Source organism: Carassius gibelio, chromosome B4 (assembly GCF_023724105.1).
Source record: "Carassius gibelio isolate Cgi1373 ecotype wild population from Czech Republic chromosome B4, carGib1.2-hapl.c, whole genome shotgun sequence".
Taxonomy (NCBI): Eukaryota; Metazoa; Chordata; class Actinopteri; order Cypriniformes; family Cyprinidae; genus Carassius; species Carassius gibelio.
This window is the reverse complement of record NC_068399.1, coordinates 12,157,246-12,180,489: the sequence shown is the minus strand read 5'-3', so window position 1 is coordinate 12,180,489 and position 23,244 is coordinate 12,157,246. Positions and strand designations below refer to the sequence as shown.

Sequence of the window (23,244 nt, the reverse complement as noted above, 5' to 3'; positions counted from 1 at the left end):
GAAAAACATAACAGTTGAAATTAAAGTACAGAAACGTTTTTCATGGTTTCCATGAAAATGCAATAGTAGGAAAAATATTTTATACACTGTTTAGTAAATTAATTAAAGCATTACATTATTATTATTAATAAAATACAGATTTTATTTTGTCTTTAGTCTGTTTATTAAAACATTTATTTAAAAGGAGGAAAATTGTATAACAGGGTTGAAAAAAAAAATATGAAAGCCCTGTTTCATTAAGTAAAATGTATATTTTTATAAAAAATAAAACAAACACTCATATAAATAAATAAACTTACACAAAGATTGAAAAATAAACTAAAATGTCCAAATACTTATTTTGCCTATGCAGTGATATCATGTATTATTGCTGTTTATGAAAATGTAACTACTGTCTGTGCTTGTCCTTCAACTAATAGTTGTTTTTGTTTACAATGGTTATTATACTGTTTATACACATTCCATGTTTTCAAGTTTAATCGGTTGCACTCCTGTTGCAGTGAACTGTGGGCATGTGACTGATGCCGTGTGACAAGCATTTCATGTAAATTGCATCATTGCACAATCATTTGAATAGTAAATGAAAGGTTTGACTGGTTAAACAGCAAGTTTCCATTGAGGTTATAGCTTCTGTTGTAACAGGTGAGCAAAGCAGAGTCCAGAGGCCCATAAATTTCAGATAGTGCTCATTAGAAACGAGGCGGATGTGGTTGCAAACAGCAAACTGACTGAAAGCTGCAGGATGCTCAGTGGGATGGGAAACTGTCGCCCTGTATTTGACCATTTATGGAAAAATTGCAAGAAAAGGAAATGCAGTTCTGTGAAAAAAAAAACACACACCCACAAATCCTCTTTTAGCCTGTTTATTGAGTCAGTAAATGCATATAAATGATTCACTTTCTTCAGAAAGAGACATGTTGATGTGCTGTGATCTCAGTAATGAACAAAGTGCTTGAAAGATAATGCCTAGTACAAATAAATAAATATTATTTTTTACAAAAAAAGGAAAAAGAGATTACAAAATGTAGTTCAAGTATCAGAAGCGATCAGATGAATTACCGTTAAGAGCCAGTATATACAGCATTGCACCTAATCGTGTGATAAACAGGATGTTTTACACTAAAAATGGAGCCAAAAATGGCTGTTCAAAGCAACTAGATCTCTTCTCAGAACTGTATATTTACAATTAAAGCTGGTACTTCGATTCGAAAGTGTTAAAATTTTACTACATTCCTATAAAATCTCTTACAAAGTCAAACTGTAAACATTTGGTTAACAAGGGTAGAACTGTACATACAATATCAAACACTATTTCAATCTCTTAATCAGGCTTTGACGAAGCTGAAACTAAAATAATAAAAGTACACTAAAATCCAAATGTTACTTTTTTCCTCCAATATAATTCTCATAATGTAAAAAAAAAAAAACAGCTCTGGCCTGATCGCTCAAGCACTAGGCACTCTAGGAAATTAATAAATGAACAGTATAAAAAATGTGTCTGATATCCATCAAATCCATAAATTTAAATTAAATATAAACAACAAATATAAACACTGCTTCACTTTGTCCCATCCAAACACACATAAAACACCCTGTTTTCATAACCTTGCGCATTGACCTTGTCATCAGGTCTTAAAAAGACACACAAAAACAAAAATACACACTCACAATCCATATCCATAACACAAATCATCTGAAACTGCAGTGGACAACATGAGAACTTTTAAACAACGTTCAAAACTGCAAGCAGCATTACAAAAGGTAAGTCATCATTGCCCTCAGAATTTAAGACAAATAAATGCATATTGTCTAAATGTGCAATTACAATGTGCAATATATATGCAGCATATGTTTGAAAGTGAGTGCAGAAAAGCCATGAATCAGCCCGAAAGCATCCGCGGGTGATCTTTGGTCTGTTTTAACATCGTCCTTCAAAGTTCAGGGCATATTCTTACCGTCAGTGTTAAAAAAAAAAACTGTCCGAAATCAAAATAAAAACATCTCCAAGTGGTATCCTGTTACGTAAACAGGGAATAGTGTTCAAAAATGTGGGGGTGGTTTACAAAATCATTTAATCCGTGCCACTGCCTCGGATTTGCCTTCATGCACAAAGACACAGAGAGAAATCACTAAACTCCTTACTAGGACAAACCACAGGACACGTACAATAATAACGAATAAAGGACAAATAAAAATAAAAAAACCCAGGTTGCACTCAGTGTCCATTTTTTGAAAGATGACCACACACTTTCTCTGGGACGAAAAGAGGAAGCAGCTTGACAGGAAACTCTTCCGCGCTGAGTAAAGCGATCCAGTCTTCAAATCTCACAGGCAGAGCTGAGGGGCTTCGTGGCACTCTATGGAGCATTTCTTCAGGTTCTGTGAAAAAAAAAAGAATGAAGATTGTTTGGTTAATCACTGAACAGCGGATCTACTCAATAAGCTAGCTGCTAGCTAAGTGCATTTTAGCATTACAGCAGTTAGCATAACACAAAAACAGTGTTGTTTTTGTTTTGGGCCAGTCTGTATGGAATCTGCAATCAAAAAGTGAATATTTCCAAAGTGTTTCAACAGCAAATCCAAGCTCTACATATTTTTGCACACTTTACGAGTTTATTTACGTTGACAATGTTTTTAGCTAATTGTAACCTTGTTATTCAGACATCAGCATCGGTGTTCGCCATGAATGCCAGATGTTAATGCTGGGTGTAAACAGGGCCCATTCGTTCTACATCCATTTAACCCATTTTACAAGATTTCAATCCGATCTGGAGGATCCACTTGATTTTATCCGAAAATGTTTGCAGTCTGCTAATATCATTTACTATTTAAATACATTTCTAATAGTATTTAGCTACTCTACTACATTAGTTTATATTACTATTACCTCTGAAACAGCAGCACTGACACCACTTGTAGATAATGTAGAAAAGTGCGCCTTTAAGCGTGCAAAAGAGGAGCGAGAGACATACAGTGATCATTTACAAGTGGGTATCCAGAAATAAATTGTAGTGTAACTACAGTTAACAGTTGCATAATAAAGGGGCTATATTTTAAAATTATAACATTTAGACTTCATGATCAGTTGTAATGTAGTTTTACATTACCATTTTCTACCCTTTCTCTAAAACAAATAAGATTGCCACTGTACCTTTAAGACTTTTATATGCAAATAAGGCTGTCATGATTGGCTAAAGTTTAGATACTGCGCTTATCTTAATTATGAGGACATCTGGGCCAAAGGTTTAATTGGATGTCAATGACCATAAGATATGAGAAATGTTTTCTTGTTGCATTAAGAGTTGATAATTAGAGTCAAATTCATTGTATGGCCTATTTTAAGCATTTGAGGAAGTATAATCATTTGAAAAAGATAAGGAAGAAACAGAAGGAGGAAATACTTACAGACAAGCTTCACTAAGCCAGTGCTGTTGCACATAAGGTGGAATGAGGAAGAATAAACAGAATGAAACAGAGAGAAAAAGGAAGAGAATGTGAAAGGTCAAAGTATGAAATGATTAGGGGTTCTGGAGAGATGATATGACATGGATATAAGGACAGTGAGAGTGGCTCACCTGTGTGGGCAGAGCGAGAGTGGTGTGTGACGCTGAACACAGGGACAGCTGGGCGGGCGTCAGCTCTCTGATGATCGGATCGTCCAAACCCTCGATGCGGGGCTTCTTATTGGGTTCAGGGCTGGTGAGAGGGGTCACGCTGTTTCTCCTGATCAAAGTGCTCGGGCCTCTCTTCACCTCCTAGAGAGAGAAGACATAACAAGAGATTAGAACCTGAAATAGTAAAAAAGTGTTTGTGTGGAGTGTATATGTTTGTGCTTACCTCTGGTCTGTCTCTGTGTGTGTTCACTGCATCCACATTAAGAGAGATGGATTCAACTTTGCACCCTTTAAAACACACAAACAAAACACACAATTAGTTTGTGTTATTCTTATCAATATTATTCAAATATGATCCGAGACTATACTCCTACCATAAGCCACCGGGGTCAGCTTCAGTACTGTGTGGAGTGGACACTTCAGGTACGGCATTTCATCTGCCGACAAGAAATTAAAAAAGTTAGTATAAATGCACTGCAAATAAGTACAGGGTGCGGATGGAGATTAGGGGTCATTTACTTATGACTCATGTCATTCCAAACTTGTATGGCTTTGTTTTTCTTCTATGGAACAAAAAAAAAAAAAAAAAAAAAAAAAAAAAAAAAAAGAGATATTCTGATGAATGTTCCTGCTGCTCTTTTCCATTCTACGAAAGTGGTGTTGTCAATCTCTAAAATAAACATCATCAAGTATTTATTTTTAAAGCGTGTTATTTCAAGTATGCTTTGGTAACACTTTAGATTAGCAAACACATACTCACTATTAAAGAGTTTTCCCTTAATGAACTCATAGTTTTGCTTCTTATGGACAGTAAGGTAGTTTTTGTAGTAGTTACAGTATATTTAAGTAGCTAGTAGGATTAAGAGATCTAGAATATGGATATGAATTAATATGTACTTTATAAGTGCTAATAAACAGCCAATAATCTAGTTATGCATGCTAATAAGCAACTAGTCAATAGTGAATAATGTTCCCTAATCTAAAGTGTTACCTACTCTTTTAAAAGTCTCCTAAAGTGTATTTTTTGGAGCTCAAGTGGAACTTTATCATCAGTTTGTGTGGGAAAGAGCATATGGGAATTTCTACCAAACCTCTATTGTTTTCCATAGAAGTGAGAAACTCATAGAGTCTGAAACTCAGAGTCTTAAATGACACAAAGGTGAGTAAATGATGACCCCAAGTTCTATTTAAGAATCTCACCTGCACTTTTGTCCAAGAAGTAGGCTAACAGGCAGCGCATCACAGCCTGATGACAAATGACAAGAACATTTTTCTGTCGTTCCATTTCCATGGTCACAGGCTCCAGCCGCTGAACCAAATCCTGATATGACTGGAGAACACAGAAGCATTTTATTAAAGACACTTTCTTAAACCTTGCCATAGTATAATAGGGGGATTTTATCGGTTTGTACCTCTCCGGAAGGGTAGCGGTAGTAGTATTTATCTTGATCTCTGAGAGCAAACTCCTCTGGGAACCTCTCCCTCACTTCTTCATAAGTCATCTCCTCACACACACCCTATAGACAACATACGAACATCTTAAGAATGAAATTGAAGTACCTTTGGAGAAACACCAAACCAGAGACGCACGAGTTTACTTACAGCGTCAATCTCATTCAGGGCTTTCCACGGTTCGTACGGCACGTTGAGGGCCTCGGCCGTTTGGATACTACGGCGCATCTGGCTCGTCCAAACCTTCAAGTCCTTCAAGTTCTGCTCCTCCACAAATTTAGCAAGAGTTCCTGCGAACTACAGAGTGGAACGTTTGTTATTCTGGAGAGTTTGGATAAATTTGACACATGGGTTATTTAATACTCTTGGCTAGGACACGGATTCAAATTTTAACCACCAAATTGAGCTAACTTGGCAACAACACGCTTGTTTATGAAAGCTACAAATCACTTTTAGATGAGCTACCCAATCTCACAAGTCAAACATCCTGCATTATTTTCATTCTTTTCCAAGATTTACGAGCGTAAGTACCTTTCGTCCTCGTGTAGACAGTCCAGAGTCTCCGCCCAGACGGCCCTGCAGGTTATGTTGGCTCTCACCGTGGCGGCACAAATAAATCGACCGCGGCTGCACGTGGATGTTCATCAGGTAATAGACGATCCGACTCTGGATGTGGTCTTGAATGCGGTTCACCAGGAATCTACGGCCCACGTCAATCACTTTGATGAAGGACAAGTTTCTGTGAGGACAAACAAGTTGTTAACCTTGCGATGTCAAAGACAAGTCATTGACAGAAAATTTGCCTGTGTGTTTTGATAACATACTTGTCATAATGGTCAGGGTCAAGTGGCTGATAGTTCATTCTGTAACACTCGATTCTTTTCTTAAAGTCCTCCATGGCATCCGTCTTGTTGCAATCTTGATAGTCCGGACATGACACCTTAACTTCCTGTTTAAATATTAATGCAGTGTTTAGCGGTTTTGCACACTTTAGCGTCAGTGATTTAGCAGTCATTTATATAATTAAGCTCTACATATAAATGTTAAATTTGTTGTCTGAAACTCTTAATCATGAAACATACCAGGATATTACAGGCAATTACATTCGGGTCGTCACAAAGAGACTCGATGAAGAAAATCTGCAAAAGTACATTTGTATTAGTGGTCTTCGTCCTTCTTGTAATTTTCATCAAAGGTGATTTTCAAGATATTATGACCGACCTTGAAGCCATTTTCTGCACCAAAATCCAGGATCATATCCCGTCGCTCTCTGGTTGAGTTTGTGGCATCAAAAACCTGTGGAAAGATACGGAGGTGAGAATCTGCTCTATCTTGAAACTTTCTGCAAGCCGTTTATACATCTACAGTAGTGCGCTCAAACGATTAATCGCGATTAATCACATCCAAAATTAGGGATTTATTATGTATATTTAAATACACACACACACTCACACACATATATTTTTTTTTTTTTCAAAATCGTCTTTTCAATTAATCCACAAATCACATTAGTCAAGGGCCGGGCAGCAGCTGGCCTGTACAGTTAATGAATAACACGGATCAACTACGACAGCCTTAAACGACACATTGTGCAGCCCTAATATAAACATTTGTATTTTTCCTTGAATATATACGCATTCATGCATGCTTATGTATAGATACATAACAAATATACAAAGTACACACACATATATTATGTAAATAAAACGTTTATTTTGGATGCCATTAATCGTTTGACGGCACTTAAAGATACAGTACTCACAGCCACTTGACCTTCCTCTTCGGTGAGGTAATTCTTGACATCTCTCAGCGCGGCCAAGGCACACTGGCTGGAGACAAAACGAAATGATTAATTACTTCATAGATCTACATAAAAGAGTGGAAGAAGAATTCATTTCTATCTCATGGCATAGTGTAGTGCAGGCACACAACTCACTGTCGGATTTTTACAGCATCCTCATTGTCCGATTTGAAGAAATCGTAAGAGCTGTAGTTTTTCACTGCCTCTCGTCGATACTCGCCAACGTTAAAGACTAGAAATACACATTGCGCAATTAAGAATTAAGAAAAATAATAATATAAAATACAAACATATTTATTCATTTAACATTGCTTGATTTGTTTACCTTTTGTGGGAATACCGATCCAGTTGAGGTAGCGTGTGAGTTTTCTTGATATGTACGTTTTGCCCCGAGCAGGAAGCCCTACCATCACGATCACTGTTGGGGAGTTTGCCAGGTGGGGGCCTCCACGTGCTAAAATTAAAAGAGAAAATAAAATACATGGTCACAATTTGCTGAAAAATGTTTAATCGCAACTCACCATTAGCCTACATTTTAGGGTTTTTCAAGATAAATGGAAATTTTTCTTTTAATTTCCCTCATTCCACATGATGTCCCAGTCACGTGCAATGTGCAGCCTTTTAGTGACCCTCCCCACCAGCTACTGACCAGGTCATGTGCACACAGATGCACTTTCAAAGCTAAATATTTACTACACTTAAATGCACATTCCATGCCGCCGGCAGCGACGCAGATGAGTCTCACTTTCTCGTACACACACACAGACACATAAATCCTCCCAGAAGTAAATGTTTCTGCACAAGTCTGACGTTTCTTAGGAATTGCCACAAAAAAAATGTATTTATGCAGTTGTGCATTAGGCTAGGATTCACTTTGAATATGTCTCTATTCCATCATGGTATTGATGAGGTAAAAGTAATCCCCGTGAGAGGGAGAGTGAAAGTACACCGCAGTTTTTCTCAATGAACTACAGATGTCCATTGGCAGGTGGCCATGTGAATAGGCAATGTGAACCAGTGCAGTTGGGGTTAATCCTTAAGAAGCTCCCCAACAGAAAACTCAGCTCAGTCAGCAGAGACAGACCATGATCTTATTAGGCTTTAACTGGCTGTCCACGTACACTGACCAGACAGAATCTCACGGAGAACATGTCTACATCATGATTCACCCCAAAATATGTTATATTGTATTTATAAATTACACTATGTATAAAGGAAATTGTGAACGGAGTCCCCACCCCCCATTTATTTATTCCTTCCTTCTTTCATTCTTAATAGCGATTTCATTATATTCTACATTATATGGTAACACTGCAAAAAATAAATAGATAAAATACTGTCCTGGATACAAGTTTTTTTTTTATCTGCAAAAATAAAATGTGATACAAAAAATTAATAATTGCAGAAATTATTACCATTATTTATATTAAAATGTTATGGTTTACTGATTTTTTGTATTTATGCGTTGTTTTTTTGTTTGTTTGTTTTTTCAATTTATGTTGTCTCCTGCGAGCTTTTTAGCTTCACAAATTTGAGCAATCGATTTATTATTTATTGCATTAAAGTATACCTTAATTTATCGCAGTAAGCAACATGAGGGTCAGGGTGATATCACTGAAGCAGCAGATATTAAAAAGCATCACTTGTGTCGTGATGAGTAATTCCTGTGCGTACGCTCGCTCCGAGTCCAGGTGAATATATTGACCAATCAGAACCCAGTATGATCGGAAGACCCAATATTCCCACATTCCTCTGCAAATCCCTGGCGTCATCAGCGCGCCTTTGAGTCCCAAAATCTTTACAAAAGGCGATGCGTGTGGGCTTCCGTGAACACCGAAACACTTGAGCCACCGTTTAGAATGTTAAAGGGACAGTCATTCTGTTGTCATGGCTACCGATGACCAAGTGCGCATTACTGCTGAATATGCTCGCTGATCTTTAACAGAAAATTTGATGTAAATATAAAAGTAGGTAACTAATGTGGTTACTCACATGGGCAGGGGATTGAAGGTTTGTCATCCTTAGAGGGAATCCAGATTTTTTGGATCCTGTTCTGTGTTAGTTCCTTTGGCATTCCTTTAGGATTGGGGAATACCGGCAAGATCACAGCGTCCCGTTACACACCGGATTCGGAAATTCCAAGACTTTTTGACGAACGCGACCGAACAATGACGAGTTAACGTCGCTCTTCTTTGTAAATCTTCTTCTTTAAAACGCTGTTTGATGATTTGCTTCCACAATAAAATCTTTACAGACCTACTTGCTCTGCTTCCCGGTAATCTCTAACGGCACGTCTCTCCTCGTCTGCGCCTTAAATACGGAACCGGCAGTGCGATGCTGTGACGTCACCACAGAGGGCGTGTCTGCCCGAGAGAGCGATCACATGCGCCACCTGGCGGCCAAAAGAGAGCTGAGTTATTATGAATAAAAAAAAAACACCGCTATGATGTTCACACTTTATATTCGTGCGTTGAATAACAGAGCACTTATTATAATTATGTTGATATTTTGTTATATTTCTAGAGGCTAATGCTATGCACAAACTGATCAAAGGCTTGCAAGGCTGTGCACTCAAGTGAATTCAAAATGCAGGTCACGCGTGGAGTGGGCATCCCCTCTTGCCTACGTGCAGAGAGTCACTACGTCAACCCATCAATCTCCATAAACCAGTGAAATAATAGCAAGCGTCTTGAGCTATAAATTCACAGGCTTGTTGTGTTTCAAATGATTATCTCCTGCCATAAAATTCGTAAATTCATACTATATTTAACGGTCAACACTTAGGCTGCATGTGAAATAACAGGAGTCCGTTTTATTTCCGCATCAGCTTGTACTTAAAAAAACAACAACAGCTGATGAATCAGTAATTAAATGAAACTTAATGTGCATGTAATTTCTAGAGTTTGTTTGTTTTAAAGCCTAAATAAGAAAAAATAATTTTCCGAAAGAGTTCCGAAATTCTAGAATCATGACAATTTAACATTTTTGGAACATTAAATTGTGACTTTTCTGAACTTAACGTTAATGCAGACCCCTTTTTTCCTTTTTATTTTTTTACATTTTTTAATATAGCTGAATATTGCTATACTTAGTGATATAATAGAGAAACGTCTATGAGAAACAGATGACTGCGCTGCATTTATTAATCACGCCTTTGTTGGTTTTGAGCTCTTCGGTGTGATGCTGAGAGCTGCACGTACAGGATGAAAACCGAGGATGTGACATCACTCTACTACAACATCACATCATCTCTAGTCCGAGAATATTACACTCATCGTTAAATGGAAACATTATTTATTTTAATTTTTTATTTTATGTCTAGTTTTCACGTGGCAGCGCTTTAGAACACTCACCGACCGATATTTTAGAAGACATTTGAAGGTACATCGGGAAAAAAGTCATTCTGTTTCTCCTCTTTTCACACAGACATGCGATACCCAAAGAAAACTAGTTAATTACAAGTAATGTGAGAACAGCTTTGTTTTCCCCAAGCTTCATGACACTTTCCCTCTCTTTCATGTCTTTGTTAATGCACAATGAACGTGTTTCCCATCGACTGCCGAGCTGACCCAGATCCCTGTCTGACCGAACTCTCAGTTTTTTTCTTTTGGCTGATATTTGCGCGGGACACACTGGGTGAGCTGAAATAAATATCATCCCAAAATATGTTTAGACTCTGTAGAATTTATAGCAGTGTTTGAAGGAAATCTTTCATAAAGCACTTATACTGTCCTTTTGTTTGTTAAAATGCTTTTATTGTCCTCATTTGTAAGTCGCGATGGATAAAATGGTCTGTTATCTTAAATTATTACATGTAAATATAAATGGTATATGTCTAGAAGTTAAAAGTAGGCTAATAAACTACATGTGTCTTAACTTTGTACTATGGAGATTAATTAGCCTATAGCCTATCCGTGGATTTTCTTTAAAATATTATAAATACACTTTAAATAAATACTTTATCCATTTCAACAGGCTATAATTGACCACTAAAGGCCCAAAACTTCATCTGGCGATTTGGAGGTGGGCTCTTTTGACTTGGGAGAGTTAGCAAACACCAACCACCCAGATCACGCTACAGATCACATAGAAAAGCTGTAAAAACCGCCCAGAACATCTTTGCAACCAACAAACACCTCTGCAAACTTATCACAATGTTGCAAATTCATATGACGTTCTTAATTTTTGTATAGGCCTAATCTGCTCTTGCACCACAAGAGCTAGGTTTCAAAATCATACATTTCCATGTGAATCGCATAATACAAACTTGTGCCCAATTGCAAACATATGCTTTCTCCTGCAACTGGATTGAAGCATTCTGAACACCTTCATTTAAAGTTTCATTTGAAAAACAGAAAACTCTTTGAAAATGTAGAAACTCTCAAACCGGTCTCATGGCAGAAATCTTGAGCTATTTAGGAAACAGTCTAAATAATGTTTAACGGGCTCCATGCAGGAGATTTTACTGGAATTGGGGTTACTGACTGGCAGACATGACGTTGATGGCTGTTCAGTGAAGTGAACTGCTAGATCTGTTATTGAAGTTGCTTGCAAGACATGTTTCACGTGAAAGATGTGGAAATGTGAATTGCTTCATGCATATGAACAAGAACAAACAAACACCTACAATAGGAAACGACTCTCTGAGGTAAACACTAAACAGTATGCAGGGTTGTTGTGATACACACTGTTACTGTAAAGTGTTATCTGACTCTCTATGAGTAAAAATAAATAAGCAGAGAGGGTGAAAGGCAAGTGATCCTGAAGTTGTCCCAAGAGCTGATTAACTCTGCACAGGGATAAGATGTCAAAAACAGGAATAGACCGGAGAGAACACGACACACACACACAGTGAAGTGCACACACAATCACACACTTATCAATGTCCTGAGCTAGTGAGTAATGAATGGATCTTTTATTAAAGGAAGGAATCAAATTCTTAGTCAACTTTTGAGATTATATTTTAGAGAAAGTGTTGTCTAGTTCTTAGGAAACAACTTATATGATCGTTTGGAGAATATTATTGTCAGCTGTATCCTTCAGGTGTATTTTAAGGGAACTACTCAGCCGTTATTGTAAGGTCATATAAAAAAAAATGAGTCATGCACCATAAATTAATTTCACAAATTTCAAAATTTCCGATAAACACTGTCCAGAGCAGTGTGCTGATGTCCTGTTTACTGTAAATGAAACTGGCAACTCAACCCCTCAACACATGCACAAGCAGAGTCAGTGCAGTTCAAAAACAAACAGCAGCTAATCAACACCTCGCTAACATAGCTAACGGATTTCTGTCTGGTGACGGTTGTATAAAGTCCAGACGGGAGTGTCAAAGGGATAGTTTACCACCAATTTACTCACCCATGTGTTGTTCCAGACTTTTATGATTTTATTTCGTCTGCGGAACATAAAAGGTGTTGTTTAAAGAATTGTTTGGTCAGACAATGAAAGCAAATGGGGTCCAAAACAAAAAAACAAAACAAGACAAACGAGAAAAAAAAAAAAAAAAAAGCACAACACAAGACAAATGAAAACAAAACACAAAATATTTTCATTTGTTTCCAACAGAAGAAAGAAATGCATACATGTTTGGACAAACATGTGGGTGAACTTATCCCTTTAATTAAGAACATTTAAAAGTGGGCAACCCTAAAAATAAACCACCAAATCTAAAATAGTGTATCATAAAACTGCATAAACCCCCACAACTGTAAATATCTCCTTCCACCTCTATAATTATTTCCCCATACACACACTCGGATGAGTTGAGAAATCATGTATGTGTATGATGGGCACAGACTCTTTTATCTTTTATCTTCAGACGATAAATCCATTCAGTCGGAGGATATCAAACATGTTTGATATTTTGAACTAATTGTTTTAATCTTCTGGAAACGATGTGCATGTGCACTTAAAAATATATATATATATATATATATATATATATATATATATATATATATATATAGTTTTTCCAAGATCATGCAAGCCCTGGTTCTTCAAAGAAAAAATAATAAAAAATTATTTTAAATAAATTTGAATTTGCAGTTTGTAGTATTATACTGAGGCCCCCTAGTGGGCTCTGACTGAGAGCCACTGCACTACATTTTACTATAAAATTCAATTACACAATTCAATGACAATTCGTTGCTATTTTATTGCTAATTCCACTCATTTGTAGGATTTCAAACAATCTGCTGTCACCCTGCTGAGGGGTAGGACTAGTAGTCAAGCTTACTTTTTCATATAAATCTGATATTTTCATACACAATTTTTGTAAGCTCTATTTGGATTCTTGAACATTTTATTACGTGCCAGTATAACGTGCTCAGAAATAGTATATCTTGCTTCCTAAAGCTGCACGATTAATGGTCTCCTTTATGTCCATAGCACAACAATTGAAAATCAAATGTCCTAAAACTATCAAAGCCATCACCTCAAGCTGCCACAAATAGATTTGTTCTAGCTCAATACCCAGTGCTGAACTTGTGACATGAACAGCTCTTCCCCTTTCTGCCATTATTTCAGACACTGTGTTCATACAAGAGTCATTTGATGAGGATCTGTTCTGTTTAAACAAATCCTCATGGAGTTCAGTCTATTTTCTTTTATTCCCCAGCATGCACTTCGTCTTATGCAAGTGTGTTCTTCTCACCAAACCAGAACATTGCACCATCGTTGACCCAGTCTAACATATTTCACAATGAACATAAACCATCATACACCTAACATGCATAGTTATCAGGTACAACACAAAATATTATTTAGCTGATGCAGTCATATGCAAATAAGATAAAGAAAAAAAAAGTACATGTTACGAAATCACCTTTTATTGAGTAACACACCAAACCCAGTTTCTGCTCAGGTCAAGACACACATTACTGAAAAGTATCATTCTTTAAATCTATCAATAGTGTGTGGATCAGAGAGTGAGGGCTCATGGGAGTCGCCGTTATGTCACGACAGAAGAATGTAGGTGTACTACTTTTTAGGCTCGCACAGGGACTTGTATGTCTGATTATATAAATCATGAACCAGGACTCATTCAATACCATCATCATCATCATCATCATCACCCCATTCAACATGAGCTTGTAACAGTTTCTTTCTTCAAAACCATGTAGTAGCTTCTGGAGAAGATGAGTTTTCAATACTAACAGCCCTAGTTGAGCCAAACACATAGTCCAACTGCAAACTCATGGACATGGCTTACTTAACTCTCTGCACGTTAGACTGAGATGTCAAAAACGTATTGTGGAAAGGGGCACAAGCTAATATTTTACAAGTGTGTATAAAACTACTCATGCTATTTACAAGACGACAGAAGACTTCCTCCTGGTGTTGATTCTCTCCTGGCGTTGCAGCTCTGGATGTCCCACTCACACCTGATCTCCCAGGTCTAAAACACGGAACCGATCCAAGTTATAAAAACAGGCCTTGACCACGCGACCTCCAAAGTACCGCCCATTCAGATCCACCACAGCTGAGGAGGACAAAAAAACAGCACAGTTATCTTTACATTTCAAAATACTCATAGATCAAGATCAACTGTAAATACACTATGACACTGGCTCAGTACACAAAAATCTGATTACATATATAAAATTGTTTACAAAATACTATATATCAAATTTAATAGATATTTTAGCACATAGTTAAATAATTCCAATGAGGTTGCAATTATGAGAATATGAGCACAAACTGCTCATTGTAAAGTGGAACAGAAATGTTTAAATGGTTTCTGACTTTTTTGAAGGGCATTATAAATACATTTAACATGTATAAGTTATGACCAGTTGATGGCACTGTCCTAAAGCATTAAACAGTCACTTAAGGCACAGCCTCAATATAAAAGTTGTCAGGATATGACCTCATTTCCTATTCCATCTTTGCAATTTCTTGGTTAAATGGATTTTAATGATTTTGACTCGTTTATTTGTAGTAGTAGTAGTAGTATATATATATATATATATATATATATATATATATATATATATACACACAGACACATATATAATATAATGGTACAATATAATATCACAATGTATATATGTTACAAAGATTTCCATTTTTATTTTTTAACAAGCTTTTCTTTTCAATTCAAAGAACCCTTTTGTATAATTTCATTATAAATATCAACTCAATTGTTTTTAACATTGAGAATTAATTAATTAATATTTCTTAAACACCAAATATGAATGATTTCTGATCATTTTAGGGCTGTTCACAAGGTCCATTCCCGTTTTTTGGTTTGAAAAACATGAGACCCGGGCAGATAAATGAAGAAAAAAGCTAAACCACACAAGGTTGCAAGACGTGTACTTAGCTGCTAAATGCATCATTAAAAACATCCCCTACAGAAAGTGTTTGGTTTTCCCCCACGTGATCTCACCAGAGGGTTATTGCCATTTTAAACTATTAAAGTGGGTTTTTAATATTGACCTATGATCAAAAATATTTGATGGCATGACAATACTCAAGCCAATTTAAACAAACCACTAAAAAAAGCCTCCCCAACCAACCATTATGAAATGTCTTTGTTTGTACGGTTGCATTCTTCCAGCTTTATCCCAACCCCGAGAAGTGAAGCAGGTGTTCATTTCAGAGTGTTTTTTCAGCCTGGCATTGTTTCCAGATGCCTGACTCACAGTGGCCAAAAAGAAGCGTGCAATTTTAGATGCAGAATTGCAAAAACGATGATTGTATTCGAACGGGTCTCTCCTGTTCTCTTCTTTCTCTTTTTTTAACCAGTACTTCTTCAGCAAGGGCACGATCAGACATTTATAATGTTTTAAACGATTGATATTTCAAAGAAATGCTGTTCTTTAGAACTTTCTTTTCGACAGAATTTTCAAAAACATATACAGTGGAGACTAAGCTTTAATTCAAGGGGTTGAACAAAAATATTAAATAAAATGCTTTGCGCTTACAACCACTTTTTCAGGGGCTCAAATGTAATTGGACAAACAAATATTAAGCTAATATTTCACAAAGCAACATAACATGAACACACAAATCAAGTTATTAACCTAAAATGTTGCCCTTGTTGAGGTAAAAAAAAAAAAAAAACCTTTGAAGGATGAGGTCATATCCAGCCAGTTAATATTTCGGTCAGTGTTTAAAAGTGAGTTGAAACTGGTTTGGTCTGGTATCCCTTGAGGTGAGGGAGTGATGTAACCAGCAAGGTGATGCAACACCTATGGGACGGCCTTCACACATTTCCCTGCTTTATTAAGTGAGATCTGGGACACTTGAAATAAAGACCACCTGCACACACACTCTTTAAGTTTGTCTTTAAACCACACACCTTTAATGGCCGATTCGACTCGCTCGAACTCCAGGAAAATGCGGACGGCCTCTTCGTCACAAACACCAGCGATCTGTAAACACGAGCCAGACACAGGGTTCATGTCAGTGACAGATATCCACATGCGAGACGCGCTTCACATAACGCTCACCTCAAAGATGACACACTTGATGACTTTGCCATATTTCTCACACTCTTCTTTAGTCTCAGCTTCCAGGTCTTCGTCCACTTCTCCCCTTCCAACCATGTTCTACACACAGACAGTTGGTACGTATGTGCAAACTAAACTAAATTGTCCTGACTATCAGCTGCTTCTCATGTAATATCTTGTCAAAAGGGGCACATCTTAACTGGGACTGGGGCCAAAAACAGCATGCAACAAAATAAGTGCGAGAAATTGAGAACTTAATGTTTCAAGCTAAATGGGTGCAGCATATAACTCTAATCACACTTACATTTCCAAAACAGACATTTGTGAAGCTCTATTTAATTCTTAAAAAGCAGCTGCGAGAGCTTTTAGCAAGGTTTAGAAAGAAAACACACAGCTTACCCGCAGCAGCACCACTTTTGTGGGACATTTGAGAATCTCTGTGAGAGGGTTGGCCTCGTTCTTCTTTGAGGCATCCGCTATAAAACAGACAGTACATTTCTATTTAAAATCACAACATACTGCTTCACATACCAGCACAAACAACTCTTCACTGATGATGACAGTAATAAACAGGTGTCGCAAAATGGTTATTTGTGTAAAAAAAAAAGAAAAAAGGTAGGTAAACATTATATAATGTCTATGTGTTGTAATTCTGGTGCATACAAATGAGAGTGATTAAATGATTCTTCCTTTGTGTTCATGTAGTGAAAAGCATTGTGGGAAACAAGAGTACTTTAACAAAATGTTTTTCCATAGTTTAATAACTGAACTTGATGTCTGTTTGGTCAAAATGACGGTTCTAATGATATGAAAAAATATAGTAAAAAGGCTTCAAAAAAATTTCAAGATAATATTTTAATATAATATTTTAACTAGGGCTGCAAATGATTAATTGCGATTAATCGCAGTCAGGATAAGTTTGCTTAGCATACTATATGTGTGTGTATTGCGTATATTTATTATGTATATATAAATACACATATTTTTACAAATATCTGTATGTATATATATATATATATATATATATATATATATATGTATATATATATATATATATATATATGTATATATATGTATATATATATATTTAAACTTGTATATAATTTATATAAATATAAATATTTTATATATAAATCTAACCTATTTTACCTTGATGTATACATGTATGTGTGTGTATTTAAATGAACATAATAAATATACACAGTACACACACATATATATATATATATATATATATATATATATATAACAATTAAACAAACTTTTATTTTGAATGCGATTAATCGCAATGAATGCAGCCCTAATTGTAACCATAAAGCACACCCTGAAAGGACATCTCATGATAACATCATTATTTACTGTAATATCTGTATGCCCATGTTAGGGATGTTATGGGCATTATTAACGTAACAGACATGTTGGGCACAAATGTGTGTAGTTTCTGGTTTCTAGTGACTAACAGGGCACATGTGGGTGATCAAGGCGGAAAAACACATTAGAAGCAAATGTCTGGTATGGGAAACAGGAAATAAATAAAGCCAAACCTGAATTAGAGGCTTGTGGATCAGCCACATTCTGACTGGATCCTGACGCTGAAACATACACATACATTCACATGGGTTGGGCAAATGACAAAACATGGGGTTGAAAACAAACATGATACAAATCAAGAGGACGCTTGTTTTGGACTTGTGGTGTGTGGGTTTGGACATATTTGCTTTGTGCTTGCAAATGCGTGCGTGTGTGTGTGTGTGTGTGTGATCTTACTCTTTTCCGCTGAGTCTCCAATAATAATCTTGCCCCCGCGCTTGCTGGTTTTCTCCACCGAGAGCGCCGTGCTCAACCCCTGCTCGTGTTTTCCCAGGCCCTGCCCTTCTCGGAATCCATACTTCTGCATGATTTTATGAGCCACAGTACCACTGAACAACACACAGACGAGTAGTGGACTAAATAAATGACAAATAATACACTTCATATATATAAGTGTAATGTACAACTGATCACACTTAGATTTAATGCTTATGAGCTTAAATGTTATATTTCAAATAAATTCTTTAAACAGAAATTCGTTTATATCTTAATTCATAGTTTAAACCTTCTATTGTATTAAATGTTATAAGATTTACGTAACTTTTAGTTCAATCGAAATGTTATGGTTGAATTCAACCCTTTAGTTAGATGTTAACTCAATTTAAAATTAATTATTTGAAAATCTATATTGACTGTTTAAGCATAAATCTTTGTTATATTAAGAATCCTTGTGTTACATCATCATTTTCTTGTTAAATTCAAATCATTTTATTAAATCTAAATATTATTCATTAAACAGAAATCCGGGTGACACTTACCAATTCCCACTATTAGCAAGTTTCTTATTAGCATGCATATTACTAGCATATTAGCTGCTTATTACAGTACATATTAATGCCTTATTCTGAACAAACATATTTAGATTGCTTAATCATACTCCATGCCTCAGGACTAACTAAATTTAAAAAAATCATAGTTAATAGTGACAACTGGAAACTGGTCCTCAAACTCAAGTGCGTGTGTAAACCCCAATCCCAATGAAGATGAAAACATTCATTTCCTGGTTGTCATACACTCATTAAGTTACAATTTTCATCTTTTCAAGCAGAACATTAATGTCATCTTGTGCTTCAGCAAACTAGCTAATGGTAAAGTTAGTGAATCCATGCTATTACAAACTTAAATAGCGATCCTGCATGTTGCCATCTGCAATATAGTATAATATATAACAAACGTTATATGAGGCTTCTTCTGCTTGCACTGTGATCTGTAAACCCTTGCCTCAAATTACCCACCATAGTTATTTTAAAATATTTGATATATCCCTCTATGGAATATTTAATTCCCATGTGAATGGTATGCTTTCTGTGTCCAAAATTGTGCAACAACTTTGTGGGAAAATGTTTTCACCCTGACAGCTGTCTTGCGAGACAGTCAGCTGCTCCGTTTGTTTGCCCAAGAGAGCAACAGTAACGAAGGGGGGCGGGGCTTACCAATAGGTCAATGATGTATTATGCCAAGAAGGTTGTCTGTTAGTTCACACAGACATGAAAAAAAGATTGGCAGCTGTCTTTAGCGGAGCCTTTTCCAATGTAGACTTCGGAAATTCAAATGCAAAAGCAACTGCGATTCGATTTGAGTTTTGGCAGGTTACACGCACGACGCAGAGAGAGTGGAAAAGCTAATGTGCTAATTAAAATTGCTATTGAAATATGACATGCTCATAACTCGCAAGATATGGCAAATACAGTACAGTTGCAAATGGACTTTGCTTTTTCATTTGAAATGTGGCAGTCACAGTGCAAATTGTAATGTGAAATCGCACTTGGATTAAGTCACAATTTATACGTCCACATATGGAAAACGCAACTGAAAACACAGTCTGCAAACACAAGTCCTGAATATTCCTCCATAATTCAGCCAATAAGAATCTTCCCGTATCTATAAACGATAATGATTTTATTTATAGCTCTCTTACCCCATGTTGGCCAGGAATGTATTTGTTGGTCCCGGTGGAGATCGTGGTCTATCAGACTCATCGAAAACGGGAGGTGGGATAGCTGCTTTCGACCTCTGCCGACCATCTTCATCATATGAAAATGATGCTGTCATGACAATAAACACACAGTTTTAATGGATTTACTCACATATCCCCAACTAGACAAAGACTGTGTAAAGCCACAGACGTGATTCGACAACACACAAAATCAACATCATTAGAGATGCACCGAAATGAAAATTCTTGGCTGAAGCCGAATAAAATGAAACACTGGACTGAGGGCCGAATAACGAACAAGATTGTTTGCATTTATTTAGCCATTTATTTCACCATTGCATAAATTAAATAGCCAAACTGTGCTTTTTACTGTTTTAGTAAAGTTATATTTTTTGGCAATTTTTGAGACCCCCTTCTTGAATCAGGCATGTATTTTTACTGCACAAATAAATGCAGCCTTGCCTTGCAGAATAAACTTCTTTGAAAACATTAGCGCAGCCCTCTATATGATCGCCTCGCGTCACTGTTCAGTACATATTATTTGGTCTCTTCACTTATTTTGGCTGCTGAACATTCTGTTCATCCCCAAACATCATGTTATGATTTCAGACTCTGGAAAGATTTTTTTTAAGGTCAGTGAAATTTACTTACAGTCTCGCTCCATTAGTGATGTCGGAGGGGCGATGGCAGCTCCACCCATATCTGTGTGCCACATAAACAATATCTTTAAACAACACTGATGCTCATATCAACTGCCCTACTTCAACCTCATGGTATTACCATCTTGGATCACAAGTGACAAAATATAGGGAAGTGAGATCGAAAGACAGAAATGTGAAATGAAGAGATGTTTCAAAGGCACTCACTCCTCTTCCTCTTTTCTCTCTCATACTCCTCCTCCTCATCTGATTCGCCTTCTGTTGGGAAACGTGAAAATCCGCTCGGTGCTCCACCTCCTTCGTGCCTCTCTTTACGTTTCCTAACACACAGTTCAAAATAAAACAACACTAATCTATGCAGATCAGGAATACAGGACATGTCATATTTTTTTAAATAAGTCTCGAGTACACCAAGGCTTTGTTCATTCACAGTGAAAACAATAATATCGTGGAATATTATTACAATTTAAAATAACAGGAATTTGTTCCAACAAACATAGCCTTGGTGAGCATAAGAGACTTCTTTCAAAAACATAAAAAAACTATTTGTTAGTATTCATGTCTGTTTTGGACACATTACTTTATGCATAAATTAGAATAGTGTGTAAGTGCAGTGTATAAATCTGTCTAAATGTATTAATTTTTGCAAATATTGTGAACTATGAGGTATTCTTTGTTCAATAAATTGTGAATGAGTCAACATTAGAGCTATATGCAGCAAAGCATATAGTGTAAAATACACATCAGAGGAAGCAAACTTTCTATGTCCTCTTTTTTTTTTGTAATAAAAAATTTGTTTTTGGTAATTGTATTTAGAATTATTTTAGTAAACCTTATGCAAAATGAATATTAACATAACTGTCATGGTTGTATTATTTATTATTAAACAAAATATTCTGATAGCAGATATATTGGCCAGACTACGCTCTAAGATATTGGCATCAGTCACCAAAAAAATATCGGTAGCCATATTGGTTGGCAATTAACAGATCTACCAGATACTGACAACATTTTCTGAATAAATTAATGGGAAATCATGGAGGCATACTTCTCTCTCTCCTCAATCTCTTTCTGTCGCTCCTGTTCTCTCTGTCTCTGTCGCTCTTCTCGGTGTCTCTTCACCACTTTCTCATAGTCGTTGGGAAACATGGGGTCATACTCGTCAGCCAATGGAATCAGCACCTCTCCGGATGAAAACCCAACTGATGTCGAGTCCTACCATAGGCACACACAGTCAAAGAAACATAATGAACCACTCAGTGGGAAATCCTCATACATTTTTAATGTGACATATTAATGGGTGAAAGGTTTGTTGTTTTTAACGGCCAAACATTGTGATGCCTACATTTAAAAAATCTTGGAATGGCTGCTATTTAATTATATATATGCACTACTATTACTAACGATATAAAAAAGAAATCAATGTGTTTATTTTAGTCCTTTTTTTTGGGGCAAATGTGTGTAGCCCTACTAACATACAAAGTAAAGTATCTGGAGATTTTATTATTATTATTAGTAAACAATGTGCAGCCATTGATGCCAATATTCAGACAGGGGTATACACACAGTTTACCTTCATTCCTGCAGCAATGTGTGGAGGTGTATCAGAGATCTGCCGGTCATCTCCAGCGCTTCCTCTCTTCAGATCAACAACCGGAGCCAGAACATTGGACTGTCTCGTCCTCTGAGTCTACACAAGATGTCAGATTCATTTATTGGTTCTCACAGCTTATTAATGAACATGTCACAAGAATAAATACCCGTAACTTTTCCAGCTATTGTGGCTACTGGATAATGATGCAAATAAATAAATAAAAACAGGAACAGATCAATTTTCAGCCAATTTAACACTGTGAAGTATAATTAACCACTTATACAGCTAATTGCATAAATGTAAAGTATAATGAATAACATGAATATGGTCCCTTTTCCAAACGGGAAATCATTTTAAAATAATAAATGTAATAAAATGAAATAAAAGTAATAAAATGAAATATTCCAGGTTTTACATGACAATGGGGACCTAGATATGTTTTATCTTTAGTTATGAATCTACATGATCATATAAACACTCATCCACCTTTGCTTGTGTCAGTGCAGCTTTCTTCACTTTCAGCTGAGACTGAAGCAGTTTGAAGTTTTTAGACCAGCCTTCTGTTTTAGTGTCGTTTGTTGCGACCCCCAGATCATCATATAAAGACATTTTACCTCCTTCCCAAACCACAACTCTGAAACACACACACACACACACACATATATATGAAACATAAATACAAGAGCAAGATTAAACACGTTCAAACGCATTCAAAACATCGGTGTGTTAAGTAACAAAAGCTAGCGTATTCAGAAAACAAGGAAATTTGGCGTGTTTCAACGTAAAATCACAATTTAAATGAACATGCAGTTAGAATTTTCCTTATTAAAAAAAAATAATAAAAGAAATAATTATTTATATATTTAGCATTCACTTCCATGCGGCTTGCAACGATAATTGTACTATATAAATAAATAAAATGCCTATTTTCTAACCTTAAATAACTAATCCACTTTAACGGTCAAATATATGATGTAAGATGCACACCTTTAACGAAAATAAATCCTCTAACGTTACTCGTTTTGCCCAGTCGGTTAGCATAACATGCTACGAGTGTGACGTCGCGGACGAATGACATCATCAACTGACCACGCGTCGCTGGCGTTTCAATTTCTTTTTTATTATTTGTGTTTGGTTTTA

General features: G+C 36.3%; 2 protein-coding genes across 5 annotated transcripts; both read right to left on the bottom strand.

Moving 5' to 3' along the window:
* Positions 1-847: 847 nt before the first annotated feature.
* pfkfb3 (6-phosphofructo-2-kinase/fructose-2,6-biphosphatase 3) lies at positions 848-9,171 on the bottom strand. 3 transcript variants are annotated; one of them, XM_052554632.1, is made up of 16 exons: positions 8,860-9,171; positions 7,193-7,321; positions 7,003-7,099; positions 6,829-6,895; positions 6,288-6,362; positions 6,149-6,205; positions 5,891-6,015; positions 5,598-5,805; positions 5,217-5,363; positions 5,027-5,131; positions 4,815-4,944; positions 3,989-4,051; positions 3,838-3,902; positions 3,576-3,755; positions 3,406-3,428; positions 848-2,379 (listed from the first exon to the last, which is right to left on the bottom strand). In XM_052554632.1, the coding sequence occupies exons 1-16, from the start codon at positions 8,939-8,941 to the stop codon at positions 2,373-2,375; spliced, it is 1,560 nt and encodes a 519-aa protein (XP_052410592.1). In that variant the 5' UTR covers positions 8,942-9,171; the 3' UTR covers positions 848-2,372. The 3 variants fall into 3 exon arrangements, with proteins under 3 accessions (XP_052410592.1, XP_052410591.1, XP_052410590.1); XM_052554630.1 differs by lacking the exon at positions 848-2,379 and adding an exon at positions 2,386-2,938; XM_052554631.1 differs by lacking the exon at positions 3,406-3,428.
* A 4,504-nt stretch (positions 9,172-13,675) lies between these two features.
* Positions 13,676-23,209, bottom strand: rbm17 (RNA binding motif protein 17). Of its 2 annotated transcripts, none has more exons than XM_052554335.1 (13): positions 23,092-23,209; positions 22,591-22,738; positions 22,084-22,200; positions 21,559-21,725; positions 20,718-20,830; positions 20,503-20,553; positions 19,834-19,960; positions 18,093-18,244; positions 17,870-17,917; positions 16,725-16,801; positions 16,326-16,424; positions 16,175-16,247; positions 13,676-14,350 (listed from the first exon to the last, which is right to left on the bottom strand). In XM_052554335.1, the coding sequence occupies exons 2-13, from the start codon at positions 22,711-22,713 to the stop codon at positions 14,247-14,249; spliced, it is 1,251 nt and encodes a 416-aa protein (XP_052410295.1). In that variant the 5' UTR covers positions 22,714-22,738; positions 23,092-23,209; the 3' UTR covers positions 13,676-14,246. The 2 variants fall into 2 exon arrangements, with proteins under 2 accessions (XP_052410295.1, XP_052410296.1); XM_052554336.1 differs by having other exon boundaries at positions 23,040-23,177.
* Between the last annotated feature and the right edge of the window lie 35 nt (positions 23,210-23,244).